Here is a 20,024-nt window from a genome sequence, read left to right as displayed (position 1 = left end):
ATTCAGTCAATACCGCATAACCAAGTAAACAAGAAGAAACACGTAAAATGGACATTAGAGAGTGAATTTTTTAAAACGATAAGAATTTATGAGACTTATATTTGCGGCTTTCATATTCGTGAATCTTCATCTTCATACCCCTAGTGAATTTAATCTAGTTTTGTACAATTTTTACAGACATATTTCCATGATAATTTCGTGGTCAGTCACTATCGTTGTATCCCTTACTGCGCCGATTTTCGTGAATCCTGCCAATTTTTTCTTATCTTCTCTCAATCGCTAATGGGTTCACTGAACATGTGATCCACAATGTCAATAAAACTCTGCTGAACACATTAGACGTGAGTATCTCAAAGTTTTTGCCTTTCATAACTCCCATTTCGTTTGAAATTTTTAGGAATGACAAATCAGCACCGTAGCCATGACCTAATCACTTTTCTCCCAATTTATTCTAAGAACGGTTCAGAGATATCAGATTGAGTGGTCTCCTCTCTCCCTGATGCCTGAATTTAATAATATGCTAAATGTGTCTTGAGGCTCTAGTTTTTTATGAATAGTTACTGGCAAAAGTACTCCTGAATACTTGGCCGCTGACTCCCACTCGGTACTGAAATGAATTGCGGGCCGATTACTGAAAGTTTAAAGCATCTCACTGCATCACATGGCTCGTGCAAGCTCACTGCCCTCTGCAGGTTGATCATTGAAAGTTTAAAGCAGCTAGATAAAACATACAAATGCTAAATATTTCATGGTCAAGATAGGGCTTTATCTTGTCTTGTCGTGCGGACATAGTTGCAATAATCGCTGATGCTCTTTTAAGCAGGTGGAGGTTAGAAATCACTTGTCAACACCTTGAAAACTTTGAATGAGGTCAATTTTATCTTTGCTCAACGATGGTAAATTATAAAAACATGCTCCTTTACCTATTTTTACCGAAATTCATTGTAGAGCTCGCATTCATTGCCCGTATTGTAGAGCGCTGATGTGGCCTTCAGTCATTCCGTTGATCCAACCAAATTATCGCATGGACTTTTCAGAGAATTAATCTATTAACCAACTGTTCTATTTACAAGTATTACTTAATTTGAAATGTACAGCAGCTCTGAAGTTGGTTGTAACACATGTCTCATCTTCATTGTATCTTAACGCCAATTAATAACCCCTCTCATGTTTCAGATGGATGACTGACAAGTAGACCCAGAGCTTATTATCTTGCCATTCATTCCATGAGTCAAATGGAGGATACTTCCAATAAAAAAGGAGATCCTGCTGGATCTGAACCTGGGGAGAGTCTCGAAGACCAGTTTTTGCGGGACCTAGAAGAAGATGCCGACAAAGAACCAGAACCTAAACTCACTCGCCTTAACAACTCAAGTGCCGTTCCAGGAAAGTCCAGCTCAACAAAAGTGCCCGCTGTTGAAGATATTAACTGTGTGGAAACGGAGATAAATAGCCTCAAGCTCTCAGCACGTGGGAGTGAGGGTGAGAGGGGGCCTGGAGCAGAAACAGCTGAGGAAAGTGCAGGAACTAGTGAAACACAAGAGTCCAAGTCAAAACAAGAAGGACTCTCAGATTCAGAGGCCAGTAGTGGTAGCGTTAGTGATGGTGCCAGAGTGATTCGAGTCACCACTTTCAGATTCATGCCGAGGAAGAGGCCACGCAATTTTCGTGCCCGAATCGAATCAGACAGCGAAGATGATGACCTCCAAATTGGTATGACAGGACCATCCATGCTTTATGAGATTCCTAAACTCAAAAACCAAGCAATCTAAGTATTAAGGATGCCAAAAGTTCCTTGTCTACTCACTTTTCGAGCTAGCTCTCCCATTTCGAAAGCCCCTTTTTCTCCAAAATTTTTAAAGCTATCACCCTTTTTTTCTTTTGTTCGTAAGTCATGGAGATTTTGCAAAAAACATGCGTATTTCACCGTGAAAATAGGAGGCCCATTCAATTTTAAAGCTATCGCAAGCTGGCTTGAAAGCATGAAAATCTCAAAAGCGGCAGGTTTCCCTTTGCCCGGCTAGACAATTTTAGTTTATCCTTTCGTATTTTTTTTTTTAATATTGTAAAAATAAACAAGTAAGCTGGTCTCAGAAGAGCGCACAGGTGGCTAACCTTAGCAATTCGGCATAACGGAGACGCCAGGAATTATTTACTTTCATGCATCACACAGCTGCCTTAGAACAATACTGCTGATTTGCAGTGTTAGAAATCCCCAGGTGGAGGGACTAAGAAATTGTTTCTGATATACTTACCGAGTGAGGAATGGATAATCGGCAAATTTTCCAATGGCTATTTCAGTGATCTGTTTGTTGAACTTGCATTTCATTTAAAAAAGAAAAAAATTGTCTGTTTCAAAACACAGTAAGCACTCCTTTAACCCAGTCGTGTGGCCAAAAATATCTGATTAGCGCCACTGTTTCTTAAACTCTACTCCAGCTCTATAATCTTAAGGTGATTCAATGGACGCCATATTTTGTGTCAGAACGGCATGCGATATATCGCATCAATTGGTTCATTTTTTTCAGCTACTAGTCATTATTCTCCAATTTTGGGATCGCAATTCTGTTGTCAGGAGACGAAAGCATTCACTTACCAATTTTAACAAAGAAATCCAACGTAATAAAGGCGTCGTTTTTTTAGAGAGAAAATATCGCATTCGAGTGCAGTTTCGCTATCAGTATCGAATATGATGTTTTCTCTCTGAAAAAACCACGCCTTTATTACGTTGAATTTCTTTGTTAAAATTGGTAAGTGAGTGCTTTAGTCTCCTGACAACAGAATTACGATCTAAAAATTGGAGAAAAATGACGAGTAGCTGAAAAAATGGAACCAATTGATGCGATATATCCTATGCCGTTCTGACACAAAATATGGCATCCATCAAATCACCTTAAGTTATTACAGTAAATCCTAGCAATTTCAAGGAACTTTTCTAGAATTTCTTACATCGTATCTATTTTTCATCACTTGATTTTTTTTGGTTCCAGCATCCTCACCGACAGAAGAGCAAGGAAGTTCATCAAGCTCCTCTTCCTCATCAGCCTCAGATTTTAACGATTTGGGTTCCCTCTCAGATTCATCATCTTCCTCAGATATGTCAGACACAGGCGTATCCCTCCTCAGCCGTGCCGGGGCGCTGTATCATTTCCCAGGATACTCCGGGGGATTCTCGACGGCAGAAAAGAATCGTGATATCAATCTCCTGAAGCCAGGACCCAAGCATAAGTGGTTCTGTGTCCAGGAATTCATCAATAGGTACGTTTCGATCAATTTATTCCCCTCAGAATTTATTTTATTTTAGTTTATATTTCAGAAATATTGGAACAGAACATAGAACAGGGTGTCTACCATCAGAAGATATCAAGAAATGTGACATCATTGGGAAAATATCAGGAATATCGACCATCAATCAGAAGTGATTAGAGAACTTTACAACTACATACAGTTTAGCACATGGGAAAGTGCAACATTTGATTCAATTAATGAAATACCTATGTTGGTTTTTGAAGTAAAATGAGTGACAAATTATTCGCACAAAAAATCAGGAAAATTCATTTAAAATATCAGAAAAGTCCGAAATTAAATTTTAATAGTCACCCTGTGGAAGCAAGAGAAAACTGATGTATTTCATAGTTAAGTCATGGGAAGACCGTCTTCTAATTTCTGGAACTCTTTTCTCAAGGTTTTTCTGTATAGCTCAACTATTTTAATCGCCTTTTTCCCCCAGAAAAGTGATTTTAGGTGTTCTTTGCAACTTTTCTGTTGAAATCAAAAACTAAAAATTGATGTCTGATCTTGAAAATCACGAATCTTAGTAATGTCGCAGACTTCTTGATTTTTTATAGGAAAATTGATCATCCAAATTTTTTTAAACTCTCTGTGAATATTCTTCTTGTATCTCAAGAATATTCTGTGAAAATTACTACTATAAACTAATGAAATATGAGGGTAAATTTTTGAAAAGCAATTATTGAAATACGTTTTTTCTGAGTTCAAGTATCAGCATAATAAGTATTGAGCAAGATCTTGGCACGTTTCTTCACAGGTTTGTGACACAGATAAGTAGCACATACTTACTGCCTAGAGGACAAGCTTTTCAACGTATGAGCAGTGATGCAGGATTGTGGAAACCGATTGAGTTACAAATGCTTGATAAGCAAGGCAAAACCTAAATAATTCAGTAAATTTTAGTCAACTGCAAAAATTCAGAGAAAATTTGGAAATTTTGCGATGAAACTTTGACTTCTCTATCTTGAAGCTTGCTTGTGATATCGAAGTTTTCTTGCTTTTTTCAGGCAAATCAGAAATTCATCAAAAGTGCAAGCAGCACGGGACTTCGAGCAGCGTTGCAGTGCATCACTACATTTTGTACAGAGACTGCAGCTGTCGCACAAGTTGAGCAAACATACGGGTTGTGTCAATACACTCAACTTCAACCAGCGTGGAGATCTCTTGCTCAGCGGCTCTGACGATCGCAAATGTATCATGTGGAACTGGGCTGAGAATAAAGTCAACCTCAAGTTCGAGACGGGCCATTGGAGCAACGTTTTCAATGTAAGAGCAGTTTATTTTGGTGCATACAACAAGAACAGTTTCATTCCAAAAGAAGCAATGGACCACTAGACAAGGTACGGATTTAAGCAATCTGATACATGTTTCTTAAACAGAATTTCACGTAAAACACGATTCGCGCAACAAAAATTATTGAAACTAACTCCTAACGAAGATATTATCGTTTTTATTTCACATTGGTTACGAGGAATTTGAACTGCCCGCTCTCAAGAAACGCAAAGCTCTACGTGAGTCAAATCGCGCATTACAACGGTTTCAGCTAGCTTCTCAATCGAGCAATGTTCATTTTCCACCATGTGTTGTTCAAACTATAGGTAAGCAATTTGCTATAGCTGAGCCAAAGCGTCAAGATTGAGGTTGCCAGATTTTTATACAGCAGAGACTGTCATAATAACATTCAGCGCGCGATGTGAATCACGTAGAGAATTGAGTTTTCATGAGCGGGTGGTTTGAATTCATGTATCAAGAATCGTTAAATATCTTTGGAAGGAGTTGAATTCGGTAATTTTTGTTGTGCGCGTCGTATTCTAGGTGAAATTTTAGTTACGAATCATGTATCAGAATGCTGAAATTCGTACCTTGTCTAGTGGTCCATTAAGCCCGCAAGCTTAATGGAATCAATAAGATTGAAAACACACCAACTCAAAAAAGTCAAAATGTTCAAGATACACAAAAAGCTGTCCAGTAGATGAAAAAGTTAGTCTAAGAAGAAAGCTTTTTACTTTCAAAGACATTTTAAAGGCCCAATTTGAAATACATGCGCCATCTTTATTGATCTCTATGAAAATTGGGCATCTTTAATGATCAAGCATTATTTTACTGAGTTGGTGTGTTTTCATTTTCACTTATTCAATTTATTGATGCGATCACAATTTCTCAGGAACTACAAAGATTTCTAGCACATTCACTGTTAATGTGTTTTTCTGATATTGCTCTTGTAAGGTCCAGAAAACTGGCCAAATTTAAACGCTTGAAACCTAGGACTCAGCAGATTGTCTTGCCGCTGGCATTTCCTATTGGTTAGATACGTAACCAGTACTTTGCAATTTATCTTAAAGGACTGGAGGCAGCACCTCTGAGCATTTTGGTCCAGCACAATTAAAAAAAAATCGGCCACCATGACCATTTTGGCAGCAAACAAGTTCGAAATGCAGCAGGAAATTTGGTGAAGAGCACCCGTAGTCAGCATCCCTTAATTCTAAGTGCATTTTATGTCAAATACATGGTTAGGTTAGATAATTGACAGTGCAAGTCTAAGTGCAATGCATTTCTTATGGAATCATTTCGAGATGAGCCAATTCTATGGCACATGGGCTACAATGTTTCAAAAAAGGTGTGCAGTGACTGAACTATCTGCATTAGTCAACTTAATATCTACCAGAGAAAGCAATTTGTCTTGAACAAATTCTACAAACGATTTTTACAGGTGAAATTTTTACCGCATACTGCTGATACTCATGTTGTGACTTGCGGACGAGATGGTCAAGTACGACTAGCATTATTAGGTTCCTCTGGACGAGAAACAGAAACACGTCTTTTAGTTCGGCATTCACGCCCTGTCCACAAAATTGCAACTCTTCCAGACAGCCCACACATAGTTCTCAGTTGTGGAGAAGATGGAATCGTAAACTCTGTTGACCTCAGAAAAGACTCTTCAAGTATGAAGACGTAAGTCTCGTCTTTGTTTTACCTCTCTAATGTGTTTTTCATGTCACATTGCAAAGTTCCCCAAAAATGGAAACCAAATTGGGAGAGCTATGTCCTGGATATTTAAAAATTCTAACGAGTTAATCATATTTCTGCACTCTGGTTATGAACGTATGTCCTATCTGTGAAAAAAAAAAAAAAAAAAAACACTACAATTTATTCTCTCGAAACGAGTTAACTACCTACAAGAAAAGAGACAGGCGTGCGAAGAGAGAAAATTAAAGTTCTAATTTTCATGAGGAACTCTCAGTCGTATCCTAAAAAAGATGAGACCAGCTAGCTAGTCTCTTTATCTACTAATAAAAGGCTTAGAAGGTTCTTCATTATCTAGCGATTTTAAGCTTCAAATATGGCAAATTAATCCCTTAAATACCTCTTCAAATTACGAACTGAAAATTGTGCTATTTGGACTTCGGTTTAACTGGTTTGGTTAGATTTATATTCTCCCATAAGTTCCGAAAAAGCGTCTACAAAGAGTGGTACCAATATTGTAATTGTCAGGTTTATGGCACCGAAGGTTTATTTTCCCCAGAAACGTAATGAGAAACTTAGTTTATGGCCTTAACATTTAATAATTCAGAGAAAGATAGCACGTTAGTAGGAGTATGAATCTTGAAAGGAGTCAATTAAGCTCGGGAGAATTTAGCCTGTGAATATGTAGCGTTTTTCTTTTGTTTTTGACTCGAGAAAAACAATGAGTGATAAAAACATCAGTGATTTGCTCCATAGCAGTTTTCAAAAATAAGAATGAATAATTTGAAATCAACTTTTTTGCTTTTAGCCCGTTATTGATGATGAGCTTCATTCTATCCACAGTTCATGGACACCACGAACAAAAATCTTAAATTAAAGTGTTCAATCTATCCACGTTCGTGGACTCCACGAATACAAATTTAATTTCAAATAACTGAATAAATTTGGCACCGCGCATAAGCTTGTACAAGTTCCAAGTTTTTAAAAGTTCAAGTTTAAAAGTCTAAAGTTTTCTTCAAAAGTTGCAAGTCCTTATCATTCGTCATGTGTAAGCACAGCTTTGAGTAATTTGTGAAAACTTGGTTCGTGGACTCCAAACTTTTAAACTTGAACTTTAAAAACCTTGGAACTTGTACAAGCTTATGCACGGTGCCAAATTTATTCAGTTATTTGAAATTAAATTTGTGTTCGTGGAGTCCACGAACGTGGATAGTTTGAACACACTAATTTAAGATTTTTGTTCGTGGTGTCCATGAACTGTGGACAGGATGAAGCGTTACCCAAGTGATTCCATTTTTCGATGGTGATTTTTTATTGTATCTTTGTTAAATATCTGTATCATATTTTCAAGAACACAATGACCAAACGTTTGAACTTATTATTCGAGATGTTTTGACGCAAAATTTGACTGTGAACAAATGTCTCAAAGTACTACAGAGTTAACACTAAATAAGTTGACCGACGTCTGTAATGACTTTTTAGATCTTCCATTTTAACTCTTGCATTTAGTCTCAATACAGAAGAGAAATCAGCAGATGCACCGCACTTTAAAACTTCGCCAACTAATCAGACATAAACTCCAGTTTGGATTTGATTATTTTATCTTGTTTTATACTGTGATAATCTATTAAATAAATTAACTGATTTATAAAATCCTGTTCTTTTGTAGGCGGCTGTTGAAAGTAGTAGAAAAGAACCAAAAAATAGAATTATTGTACAGTATTAGCGTGAATCCAGTTAATCCTCATCAGTTCATCGTTGCAGGCCAGGCGTGGTCAGTTCGTTTGTATGATATGCGAAAAATACCAACTGACCACAAACCTGTCATGAAATTCTACCCTCATACTTTAGTAAGTGTTCTTTGTGCGCAAAGAAATCATATCCTTTAAGTATAAAAGAGCTTCGTTGCAATATCTTTCAGTATATCCTATCCTAAACATTATGCAGGGCTATTTCTTATTGCGTCCCAAATAAATGATATGTGCTCTATTTAATGGTGAAACATGAGAACTAGTTGCAGTTGCCCTATTTTCCTCTTGACTTACGAAACAACTTGCTCACCAATACACCCATGCAAAGCATCTAGGATGCGCTTGTTGTGGCACAGATATATGCACCCATTTGTTGGCTTGGCAAATATTAGTTGAATTCTGAATTCTCAACTTTTTTCCATCTCTTGCTGAAGAGAAACCACAGTTTGGCCGGCAAACAATTCCATTGTGTAAAAAGGATTTTCGAATAAAATTCCTCCGTGGCTACTTTTAAATAATGCAATGACCAGGGGGTTGTTAAAATCTATAAAAATGTTCGCCTTATCTCCTCCTAAGCATTTATGGAGTAGGAGCCAAAACTGTACAATTTTTTATCCTGTAGAAGATGAGTGAGAGAGAGAAAAAACAGAAAAGCCGTGGATATTTTATGTATGTATTTAAACCTATGGATGGCGAAACTACCAGATCACGTATCTCGGTTTGCCATGTTGCAGGCTTCCTGTCATACTTTCTCTTTTAAATGGAAAAGTAACGTCAATTCTTGTAAACTTCCGTGATTTTTCTTCTCTGAACGAAAAAAAGTTTGTGATACCTTCAAGGAATGATATTGATTGTTTTCCTTTCAGAAAATAAAATGAAAGGGGAGATTTTTAAATACAGCAAACAAGATTTGTGGTCTGATAGTTTCACTGTTGATATTCCAGCTCAGAAATTCTTATGCTTCTTGTCTTGAAAAGTCCACGGTACTGAGATGGGATGTCTAGGCTTTCTATTCTGTCGTAAGCATTTGAAGTAGTGTTCTCTTTCAAAATCAACACAAGGAGAGAGAATCATTGTTTTCAATCATCACTTCATTGTAACTGCATTATTTCAGGGTGAATATAATTGGCATAGTCATTACATAACGTCAGCTGTCTTCAACCATAATGGGACTGAAATTCTTGCTTCGTATAATTATGAGAGTATCTACCTCTTTGATGCAACAAAAACTACTCCAGGGGAATTTGTTCATTGTTATGAAGGTCATCAAAACTGTGTAACAAGTAAGTGCTCTTTCAGCTTTTAGCTATCCAAGTCCAAGAACTCTAGGTCACCTCTGTTTTCACGAAACTTGAATGGGTCTATTGCACTCAAAAGATTCAACCAACCGAATATATTTTTTAAGGTTCAATTTGCTTGAAAATCACATTGGACACCTAAAAAAAGTATGTAATCCACTCCTCAGTGCGTAACCTGCGTAGTTTGTAACATGATTTTCCAAATGTATTGCGTATGCGGGCAGCTTTTCTTAGTGGCCAGTATATAGTCAGGTTTGTCCGGAGGGAGACCCACCCTAAGTAAACACTCTCGCGAATTGTCATAAACTCTCCTTTCGTAAGATTTAAATTCGCTTCGAGTTTTTGTTTTTGCAAAATAAAATAAGTAAAAGGTAAGAAATGCTTGAAAACGATTAAAATCCAACAATGGAAAAAGTTAGTGAAATAAATTGTTTGCTCAGGTTAGTTTTTCTTACCCTTCTGCCTGTGCAAATTTGGTCGAATGTGACTGAGGAAGACTATCCGCAGGCGCTGGAAACTTGAAAGAACGGGTCACTAACTACGCAGATTGCTTCCTGAGGAATGCATCTCAGACTTTTTTGATGTGCCCAACGTCATTTTTGTGCGATTTTACCCATTAAGAGTTTATTTATTTGGCTGTAGCTCTTGCATGCAACAGACCTATTGAACAACTTAGTAGTGCTTTGGCATTGCTTCACTCTCGGAGCCAAAATCTCCCCAAAGTTTTGTAAATAATCTTTCCCCCAAATTTTTAGCAAAAGTTTGGGTGAATTTTCATGAAATGTAATCTATACATAGTAGTCATTTTTAGTCTTAAATTCATTTTTAATATCAGGAATGGTGTAAGGTCTTTAATTTCAAAGTGCCTAACTTTTGGTACTTCCTATGAAACATTACAGTTATGTTCATAAGTGAGAAGAAACTAAAAAATGTGGCCCAAACTGCACGTAACAAGAAGGTAAAATATTGCTGTCCATACTTTTTTACAGGGGGTAGCAAGGCCAAAATGTTAAAAAATTTTGATTGGAGTTAAATTAATGATTGATATTATTGCTTTGTGCAGTTAAAGGTGTCAATTTCTATGGGCCATCAAGTGAATACATTGTTTCGGGTTCCGACTGTGGTAATATTTTCATTTGGGAGAAGGAAACGGAAGCCATCGTTCAGTGCATGCCGGGTGATGATCGAGGCGTTGTAAGTACTCTTCTCTATCATTTCTCAAAATTTTTTCAGTGTATGTATCAAAAAAAACTAGAGATGGTTTCACAAGTAAAAAGTAGGTAGTAAAAATGAAAGTTGATTTGAAAAAAAATAAATGCCAAAAGACTTATTTAATTGAAATGAGAGAGAGAAAAAAAAAATCAGAAGTTAATTTTGATGCAGGAATAAAAGGGGATAGGAGAATAGTAAAGTATTATAAAATGAAAAATAAAAAATAATTGAATGAAATTGACAATTTTCAATCACGTAAATAAGTAAATAAATTAAAAAAAAAAAAATTGAAATAATCGCGATCGCAATATACGCCGGCGCCCGCCGCACATTAGGGCGAATTAGTGGGAAAGGTCGGACGTAAGGGGAAACATTAAAATATTTTATTTTCGTTGATGCGGAACGGTTTAATTTTAAATTTGTCCCATTAGTTTTCTATTGAAGCACCCCTCAGATTGGAACTGTGACGGATTAAACATCAAAATTTTCAGTTATAGTGATCAAATTCATGTCCGAGCGCACCTGGCGGTTCGGACCACTGTGCGCCGCGCCGACCCTCCGTTTCACCGTGAGCTGAGCTGCCTGCCGATGGGAGGGGAGAGGAAGGGAGAGGGGAACGCGGCCGAAGTTTCTCGAGCGTTCCCGAACATTCCCGACGCTTCGGACAAGCGGCGGCATCGCTTCGCGACGGAACGCGTAGAAAAAATCGAATTCTCTCGTACGCTCGCGAACGAGGTATCGAACACTCTAGAGCCTTCGCGAAGTTTCCACGGCAACCCGCCGTACAGACCGCTCAGCCGCCGCGGGTATATAAAGGCGGGTGCTGCCTCTACCGGGCCAGTATTGAATCAGAAAGCGATCAAGTGCTCCAATCCAAAGCGATCTTTCTCAAAGCGGTTTTTTCAAACGTGCGCTACAGTTAACTCATAGTGCGATACAGTTTAAACTCTGTGCGAACCTACGTGTTTATTTTCGCGAGTATTAATCATCTCTGTTGTCCTATAGATTTTGTGTGCAGTGACAAGTGAAAAAGTGTTCAACATGCCCGGAAAAACACCAGCAATTGGAATTGACTTGGGAACCACCTACTCGTGTGTCGGTGTGTGGCAGCAAGGAAAAGTGGAGATCATTGCCAACGATCAAGGCAATCGAACGACACCCAGCTATGTGGCATTCACAGACACTGAACGACTAATCGGTGATGCGGCCAAGAACCAAGTTGCGATGAATCCCAAGAACACCGTTTTCGACGCCAAGCGCCTCATCGGACGGAAATTCGACGATCCTAAAATTCAAGCTGACATGAAGCACTGGCCATTCACTGTTGTCAACGATTGCAGTAAGCCGAAAATTCAAGTCGAATTCAAAGGTGAAACCAAACGTTTCGCCCCAGAAGAAATCAGCTCCATGGTGCTTACAAAAATGAGGGAAACTGCTGAGGCGTACTTGGGTGGAAAAGTACAAGATGCAGTCATCACAGTTCCAGCGTACTTCAATGACTCTCAGCGTCAAGCAACCAAGGACGCAGGAGCCATCGCAGGACTGAACGTTCTCCGCATCATCAATGAGCCCACAGCTGCAGCCCTTGCCTATGGATTGGATAAGAACCTGAAAGGCGAAAGAAACGTTCTCATTTTCGATCTTGGTGGAGGTACATTTGACGTCTCCATCCTTACCATTGATGAAGGCTCACTATTTGAAGTGCGAGCAACTGCTGGCGACACACACCTTGGTGGTGAGGACTTCGACAACCGACTCGTCAATCACTTTGTGGAGGAGTTCAAGCGTAAATATCGAAAAGATCTCCGAACCAACCCCCGTGCTCTCAGAAGACTTCGCACAGCAGCAGAGCGGGCCAAAAGAACTTTGTCCTCAAGTACCGAAGCCAGCATTGAAATTGACGCTCTGATGGATGGCATCGACTACTACACCAAGGTCTCAAGAGCGCGATTTGAAGAACTTTGTGCAGACTTATTCCGCTCGACTCTACATCCAGTCGAGAAAGCTCTCAACGATGCCAAAATGGACAAAGGCCTAATCCATGATGTTGTGTTGGTTGGAGGCTCCACGCGAATTCCCAAAGTTCAATCTCTTCTCCAGAACTTCTTCGGTGGAAAAACTCTAAATCTTTCCATCAACCCTGATGAAGCCGTGGCTTACGGAGCAGCAGTTCAAGCAGCGATTCTCAGCGGTGATACCAGCTCAGCTATCCAAGATGTTCTCCTTGTCGACGTAGCACCCCTCTCACTTGGAATTGAAACAGCCGGTGGGGTAATGACAAAAATAGTCGAACGAAATGCCAGAATTCCATGCAAGCAATCACAAACTTTCACGACCTACTCGGACAATCAGCCAGCGGTGACAATTCAGGTCTATGAAGGAGAACGAGCCATGACCAAGGACAACAATCTGCTCGGTCGGTTCGATTTGACAGGAATCCCACCAGCACCTCGCGGTGTGCCGAAAATAGATGTAACATTCGATCTCGACGCAAATGGAATCTTGAATGTGTCTGCCAAGGAAAACAGCACAGGCAGAGAACGAAACATTGTCATCAAAAATGACAAAGGCAGACTGTCGCGAGAGGAAATCGACAGGATGGTCAACGAGGCCGAGCGATACAAGGAGGAAGACGACAAGCAGCGCGCCAAAGTAGCTGCACGCAACCAGCTTGAAAGCTACATCTTCAACGTCAAGCAAGCAGCTGAAGAAGCAGGCGATAAGCTGAGTGCAACTGATAAGCAATCAATCCAGGAAGAGTGTCAAGCTGCCCTGCAATGGCTGGACAACAACACACTAGCCGATGTGGAGGAATTCAACTACAAGTTGCAAGAACTACAGAAGAAATGCTCTCCCATCATGAGCAAAATGCACCAAAGTGGTCAGAACAGTCAAGGAATGCCCGGTGGTCAAGGCGGAATGCCAGGACAAGGTGGAATGCCAGGATACGGAATGCCGGGACAAGGTGGAATGCCAGGATACGGAATGCCGGGACAAGGTGGAATGCCAGGATACGGAATGCCGGGACAAGGTGGAATGCCAGGATATGGAATGCCAGGACAAGGCGGAATGCCAGGCTACGGAGGACCCACAATTGAAGAGATTGACTAAAGTGCTAAAGTCACCTTTAAAACCTTCGTAAAGATCTCATAACATTGTGAAAATTTCTAGGACTAAGCTCCAAAAATGAAATAATGCATCCATTGATTTAGAGCTCAATGTTTAATAATGTGCCACAAATTGTTCCTAGTGAAATTAATTTCAACAATAACTAATTATTTACTTTTACAGTGTAATTTTTTCTCTTGAACTTGTTCTTGTAAATATGTAAATATTTTTTTATTATTGTTGTTTTTTTGTTACTGTATAAGTATTTATTTGTAAATAAACTTTCAATTGTTTTTTTTATACCGTATTTTGGGTGTTTTTATTGAAACCAGTTTTTCTGACACTCTGAATGATTACTAAATATTATATCAACTATACACAAATAATAGAAGTAGAAAAATTTAAGAAAACTAATACAAATTTTAAAAAAACTAGAAGAAATAGAGCAGTAGAAGTACTCATCAGAAAAAAAAAGAATATTTCGTATTTTCCTACAAAACATCAAAAATATCAAGACTATCTGCAACTTCAAAGTAATTGAAGTAAGAGAGCATTGCAAGGCAACAGCCGAGTTTAATATCAAATTCAATTTTTATTGGATGCAAGAATTGTCTCGCAATTCTCTCCTACCTCTCTTTTTAGTAAATCTTTTTATCCTCCTATGAGGCAAATTATTTAAATTTCATTTATTTAGAAATCTTTCTAATTTTATCGAGTGGAACCTGAACTATATAAAGCAAATCTCACCATAAACTGCATCTGACTTCAAATTTATCTGCAACTCCTGAACAGTTAGCTTAACAAAAACATTAAAAAAATAGTGTATCTTCTTTGGAAAATACATTAAAACACAAGAGGTGGTGAAGAGTTGAGATTTCAAACCTACCGACGGATATACAGTTAAAGAAATCAGAAATTTGGCACATAGAAATTATCAAAACCTTCGTACTACTCATTTGTAGGCATTGCTTGTCAATGTCATAAGTAGAAGTTTAACAGAGACGTACCCAGTTGCATCAAGTTTGAACCGAAGAAAAGAGTTTCAGAAGACTAGATACCTATCTCCATAAGACCCAATGTTTAGGACAAAGTTGAACGACTGTTTTTACTTTTAATATATGTTCTCTTGACTTTGAATTCTTAACAGGAAAAAATTCAGAACTGGTTGAATTTAAAACTATTCCTAACTTACTTTTTTCTAAAATAAGACTTGCTGCGTTTCTGTAAAACTCTGCCCATTCTGTCGTTCCTTACGCTGAAGTCGAGCACTGTTAAGTCACTTCATTTCCTTTCCAGCTAGATTTTAGTAATGTAAGTACAGGGCTCTAGAGTTTTGCCATTGAAATAATGAGCCATCACCGAATTTTTTAGATTTGATGGCTTGAAAGAAGCAGATTAGTACTAGAAGAAATATTTAATATTTTTTCAAAACTTTTTCTATCAACAAATGTACAGAAATTTCAGTGGACATAAAAAAAAAAAACTAGTGGAAGTTAACTTGCAATGAATATTTAAAAAATTGGCACGAAATTAGCAGCTTCTCACTGACATAAGTTATACTACCATGCTAAGGAAGAACGTTGTATGAACATTCGACAGTTGCCAACTTTTCCCGTATAAAACATGTATTTTTGAGGAAAGTTATTCATTGAGATTTTCAGATATGTTAGATTAAATGACGAACAAAATTGCTGAATGGAGACAAATATTTAAAAATTTCCCAATAAATTCGTTCTTTATCAAGGACAACTTGGCAATGCCTGTAGGTTCGTACGGCGTTCTTCCTTAGCACGGCAGTATAGATTAGTCGTTTGTGCAAAATATCAAAGCAGACAATATATTGACAGTGAAGTATCAATATAATATTCTCCTGTTATTTTTTAGTGTATCGATACATTATCCCCGACACAAGTCCAGCTTCATGAAACTTATCTCAAGAAAAAACTTTTAATATAACAGATTTTAAAAATTGCTTTCAATGTTTAAATTGTCTCTTTCCAGGTGAACACACTAGAGCCTCATCCTGCATTTCCATTCCTGGCAACAAGTGGCTTGGATAATGAGGTGAAAATGTGGATGCCGCTGGGGGCGGAAGAAGTATCGAGAGCCAAACTAGAGCGAATTGTAAGTGGAACAGGCGAAAGTTATCCTAACCTCAGTGCTGTGCTGGGGTTCTTATAGCTAGGTACACTTGAAAACTTTAATTTGAATTGTTTTCTTTTGAAATTTGGACCGTTAAAACTTCGTAAGCAGGGTGTCTACAAGTCCAGAAAGTCTGGAAATAGCACTGATTTTGATTGGGCAGTCTGGAAGTGCTGAAACAGTGCAGAATTTTGCGAGAAGGTCTGGAATTTTTTCATTCTTTTGTCATTTTTATCACGATTCGAGCAGAAAACTCAAATTTTCCGAATTTCGTCAATTGGAGGCACTGAAAAAGTACTGAATTTTTCTGTTGAGGAGGCACTGAATTTCTTGGGAAAGTACTGATAAAGCACTGATTTTTGGTCAGCCTGTTTTAGTAGACACCCTGGTAAGGGAATATGGAGACTTTTTAGGTCACTTTTAAAATAAATGGGTACATCTCACAAAATTACTCTTTGAAAAATATGAGGAAATATCCCATGTTAAATGCAAAACATGAGAGAATGTCAAATAATTTTTTCTGTGAATGTCTCAGACATCATGTTTACGCAGTTCGAATTTGTTGATTGTAACAAAATTATTGAAAGAGTGTCAATTTTGTAGGAAGCGTCTATGAGCCGCTCTATTTGATTAGATTGGTTCTTAAATAATTAAGCATCCTGCTCAGACTTTTGAATACTATTGTACCTTCAGAAGAAATAAGTTTTCAGCTGTAGACCGCACAAGAGCTGATTTTACAACGCTCTCTGGCCCTCTACTCTTTTGGGAGCTGGCATCCCCCATTTTTTTTTTATCTCTGTATCCCCACCCTCACTTGGGGCATCTCATTTGTCTTCTCCAGTCAATAAGTTAACTCTTTGAAACTTAATGTCTAAAAAAAAGTTTATTTTAAAACTTGGGAGTCTACTAATCATGCAATGGTTGAAGTTTTCGTAACTATAGCCAGGGAACACATTCAATAGATTTTGAAAGCAAAATTTATCGAAGGCATGGAGGAAGAGAAGAGACTGAAGCAGTTGTAGCTTCGATGACTTGAAGCAAACTGCCTGCATGAATTTTGATACCTTTTCTTGTGACTTGTCCCATGTGGGGCCAAAGAGAAACAATTCATCAAAAGCAGATCCTCTTTTTTTTATTTCCAGTAGCAATTTTCACCCAGTTGATGAGTTTGTATCGTAAGAAATAAAAATGCTTAAATTCAGCTACAAAAGGGACTTAGAACCATCCAGTTTTTTGGTCAATTTGCTTTGTAATGCAATGCCTTTTGTAGGACTAATTTCAAGTTCAAGATTTTGTATAAGTTTTGTAGCTTTTTAGCTCTGTATTTTCCTTGATTGAGTGATTTTATTCAGCTTGGTGACCAGTTTATAAAAATAAGTGATGAAATTTTTAAATCGTAGCAATTGATTACGACCATTTTTTGAGCTAGTCGATATTGTTGCGCAAGTTTTTGTTACATACTTATGTAGAGAGCAATGGATTAGTAGAAAGTTACTATCATCTTTAAGTTTTACCATTCATACCCATAGCCAATATTAATAATCTGAAATGATTCATTTATAGGGAAGTCCGACTGCAAAATTTGACTATTTTCTTGAGTTAATGTAAACTCGCAAGGTTCAAGACGCAAACACTCAAGTCTGGGAAATAATCTGTAAGTAAGCTTTTTTTCTTTCGTACAAGAGGAAGCAGCATTTACTCTTGGCTGAGTGTCTTCTCTTCCTCCTCAAATTCGAAAGCCTGCATTGGGTGGGAAAAAACAAACGTAGGGATAAAACCAGAACCAGATGAAAACCAGAGGTTTCTCATCAGTTCAAAGTAGTGGTGCCATAAATTTGAAATTTTTTAACTTTGATGGTGTTAGACATGTTTACCCTTTACTATGCTTTATCGATGTTTTCCAAGACTGTCAAAGATTACCCTCTGATAATTGGATTGCATTTTGCTAAAAGGAACCACTAGCATTGCAATGATGCTAAGATTGTGCAACTTTATCTTTTGCAATAAAATTGCGGAAATCGTGAAAAACTATGAAAGTTAGATGGTAATTTTTGTCTTAAATATTCGTTTTTAGCGAGTAAAATAGAAACTATTAATGGATAATCAGGTTTTTCCTCCAAGACAAAAGAAGTTGCACAATCTTAGCAACATTGCAATGCTAGTGGTTCCTTTTTGGAAAATGCAATCCAATTTTGAATTCATTCTTGACCTTTTCTCACATTTTCGGCTGTCCAAGATAAGTTTTACCTCTTTCAAAACTGATCAGACTAAGTGTCAGTGCTCAAGATCATTCAAACCATTTCCAAGGTACAGGGGTGAAACTATTTCCTTGAATACCCTGAATATTCATCCAGGGTCTGTTTTAAAATCTACGGGTGATCTCGTTTCTCTGAAATAAACTTGAAAAAATATTTCCCTTCATACAGTCATGCCATTAAGGTTGCCTACTGAAACTCAGTGTCCAAACAACCCTCAATTTTTGCTAATCTTTAAGAGTCAATCGTTGAAAATATGATTTTGTGACGAAAGCAACTGCATCATCCTCTTATTCTTTTCCGAACTTTTGCTCAATCAGTTTTTGTCGTTCTTTTCAGATTGCAAAGTCGAATGAAAAATTATACTCTGAAGATAATGCAGCAGACTATGTGCGTCTCAGAGATTTTCTGCGAAATTTCAGTGAATCAAGAGGCTGATTTCTTCATTACATAGAAAAGTATGCTCCCATGTCGACCATAACCTGTTGGCTTCACGAGATCAACAAGTTTAAAACAAAATTCCCATTTCAGGATGTAACTACTTCTAGGAGGCAAACCTTTGACGAGCTGTGAAATGAAAAAAATTAATCTAAAAGGTAGTGAACTGTAAGGGAAGTTTTCCGTTTGTTTACCAAACTGCTCGCGTAGCAAACACGGACCCTGCCCCTTGTGATATGAATCATGCACCGCTAGGAAGAGCCTCCCTCCTCCCCTTTTTTTTCAAGAAATGTTACCTTCATCCTTCTCTCCCTAAGAATGGACCAATAGACAAGGTACGAATTTAAGCATTCTAATACATGTTTCTTGACCAGAATTTCACGTAGAACACGTAGCAACAAAAACTACCAAAATCAACTCCTAACAAAGATATTAATGTTTATATTTCACATCGGTTACGAGGAGTTTGAATTGCCTGCTCACAAGAAACTCAAAGCTCTACGTTAGTCAAATTGTGCACTTCAACGGTTTCAGCAAGCTTCTCAATCAAGCGATGTTCATTTCCCACCATGTGCTGTTCAAACTATAAACAACTTGCAATAGCTGAGCTAAAGCGTCAAGATTAAGGTTGCCAGATTTTTATATCGCAGAGACTATCATGATAACGTTTAGCGCGCGATGTGAGTCACGTAGAGCATTGAGTTTTCATGAGCGGGCGGTTTGAATTCACGCATCAAGAATCATTAAATATCCTCATAACGAGTTGATTTCGGTAATTTTCGTTGTGCGCAACGTGTTCTACGTGAAATTTTGGTTATGAAAAGTGTATCAGGATGCTGAAATTCATGCCTTGTCTACTGATCCATTGTAGAATTTTGCTAAATTAGACCTCATTGTATTCCTGGGTATTGGGCCTCCCTCCCTCTATGTAATGCCTCATTTTCAAGGGTCAAAATCCCCCCATGCCCCTTTCAATGTGTCATACGATACCAAAATATCAGCCACATTTGGTGGATTCAGTGATTGAGAAAGCTGGAGTGGCCGCCATCTTGCTGGAGGTCTGAAATACGGGGGGTTATATTTTCAGTCCCGAGGATTAAATCCTACTTTAAGTCGGAAAGAAAAATACCGTTTTATTCCTTACCTTTTCACTAATTTTTTCCCCCTTCTTATTTTTTTTGTAATTTTTGTGATCAATGGTCATATGTTATCTCTTTTCTTTTTGTAAGGGAGTCAACCCCATTTACTCATTGATCATTGATTCATTGCCTTAAACCCTTTTGATTTAAAAAGATGTGATATGCTTTTTAACTAATCAAAAGCCAGGATTTGGCCATACATTACTTCTTGCAGAAGGGAACCAGAATAATTGAATCTCTCAGTTCAAAAACGACCCAACTTGGGTTTTTTACTATGATCAACCTTTTGCGTTGAAACACTCCTTTTCTGGCTGTTACGCAGTTTTTATCGTCTGGTGAAAAATTCCATTTTTCCAAGATGGGTCGTTTTCAAATTGAGAGATTCAATTTCAGCAGTGTTAAAATTATGCATTTACATCTTTTATC

The 20,024-nt window shown here is 37.9% G+C and overlaps 2 protein-coding genes across 6 annotated transcripts; both read left to right on the top strand.

Moving 5' to 3' along the window:
* The first annotated feature begins 48 nt into the window (after positions 1–48).
* On the top strand, positions 49–19,647 carry LOC109039225 (DDB1- and CUL4-associated factor 8). 4 transcript variants are annotated; one of them, XR_011900554.1, is made up of 11 exons: positions 49–341; positions 1,177–1,713; positions 2,991–3,258; positions 4,299–4,557; positions 6,002–6,243; positions 7,925–8,105; positions 9,121–9,289; positions 10,368–10,498; positions 15,626–15,809; positions 17,330–17,420; positions 18,361–18,378. XR_011900554.1 is itself a non-coding variant. In XM_072304524.1 (11 exons), the coding sequence occupies exons 2-10, from the start codon at positions 1,227–1,229 to the stop codon at positions 17,372–17,374; spliced, it is 1,905 nt and encodes a 634-aa protein (XP_072160625.1). In that variant the 5' UTR covers positions 49–341; positions 1,177–1,226; the 3' UTR covers positions 17,375–17,420; positions 18,361–19,647. The 4 variants fall into 4 exon arrangements, 3 of the variants coding, with proteins under 3 accessions (XP_072160625.1, XP_018910169.2, XP_072160624.1); XM_072304524.1 differs by having other exon boundaries at positions 15,626–15,748; positions 18,361–19,647; XM_019054624.2 differs by lacking the exon at positions 17,330–17,420 and having other exon boundaries at positions 15,626–15,748; positions 18,361–19,647.
* Positions 10,557–13,976, top strand: LOC109039224 (heat shock protein 68). Of its 2 annotated transcripts, XM_072304522.1 has the most exons (2): positions 10,557–13,514; positions 13,548–13,976. In XM_072304522.1, the coding sequence occupies exons 1-2, from the start codon at positions 11,558–11,560 to the stop codon at positions 13,625–13,627; spliced, it is 2,037 nt and encodes a 678-aa protein (XP_072160623.1). In that variant the 5' UTR covers positions 10,557–11,557; the 3' UTR covers positions 13,628–13,976. The 2 variants fall into 2 exon arrangements, with proteins under 2 accessions (XP_072160623.1, XP_018910167.2); XM_019054622.2 differs by having other exon boundaries at positions 10,557–13,971.
* Positions 19,648–20,024: the final 377 nt, after the last annotated feature.

This window comes from Bemisia tabaci, chromosome 9 (assembly GCF_918797505.1).
Source record: "Bemisia tabaci chromosome 9, PGI_BMITA_v3".
NCBI classification, from domain to species: domain Eukaryota; kingdom Metazoa; phylum Arthropoda; class Insecta; order Hemiptera; family Aleyrodidae; genus Bemisia; species Bemisia tabaci.
The sequence above is the reverse complement of the archived record's forward strand: the minus strand, read 5'-3'. Positions and strand labels throughout refer to the sequence as shown.

Bases quoted from the DNA above. Each gene is read 5' to 3' on its own strand.
- LOC109039225 (XM_019054624.2), top strand. From the start codon at position 1,227: ATGAGTCAAATGGAGGATACTTCCAATAAAAAAGGAGATCCTGCTGGA. The intron at 4,558-6,001 runs GTAAGAGCAGTT...CGATTTTTACAG, and splicing joins ATTGGAGCAACGTTTTCAAT to GTGAAATTTTTACCGCATAC. The intron at 15,749-18,360 runs GTAAGTGGAACA...CGTTCTTTTCAG, and splicing joins GAGCCAAACTAGAGCGAATT to ATTGCAAAGTCGAATGAAAA.
- LOC109039224 (XM_019054622.2), top strand. From the start codon at position 11,558: ATGCCCGGAAAAACACCAGCAATTGGAATTGACTTGGGAACCACCTAC.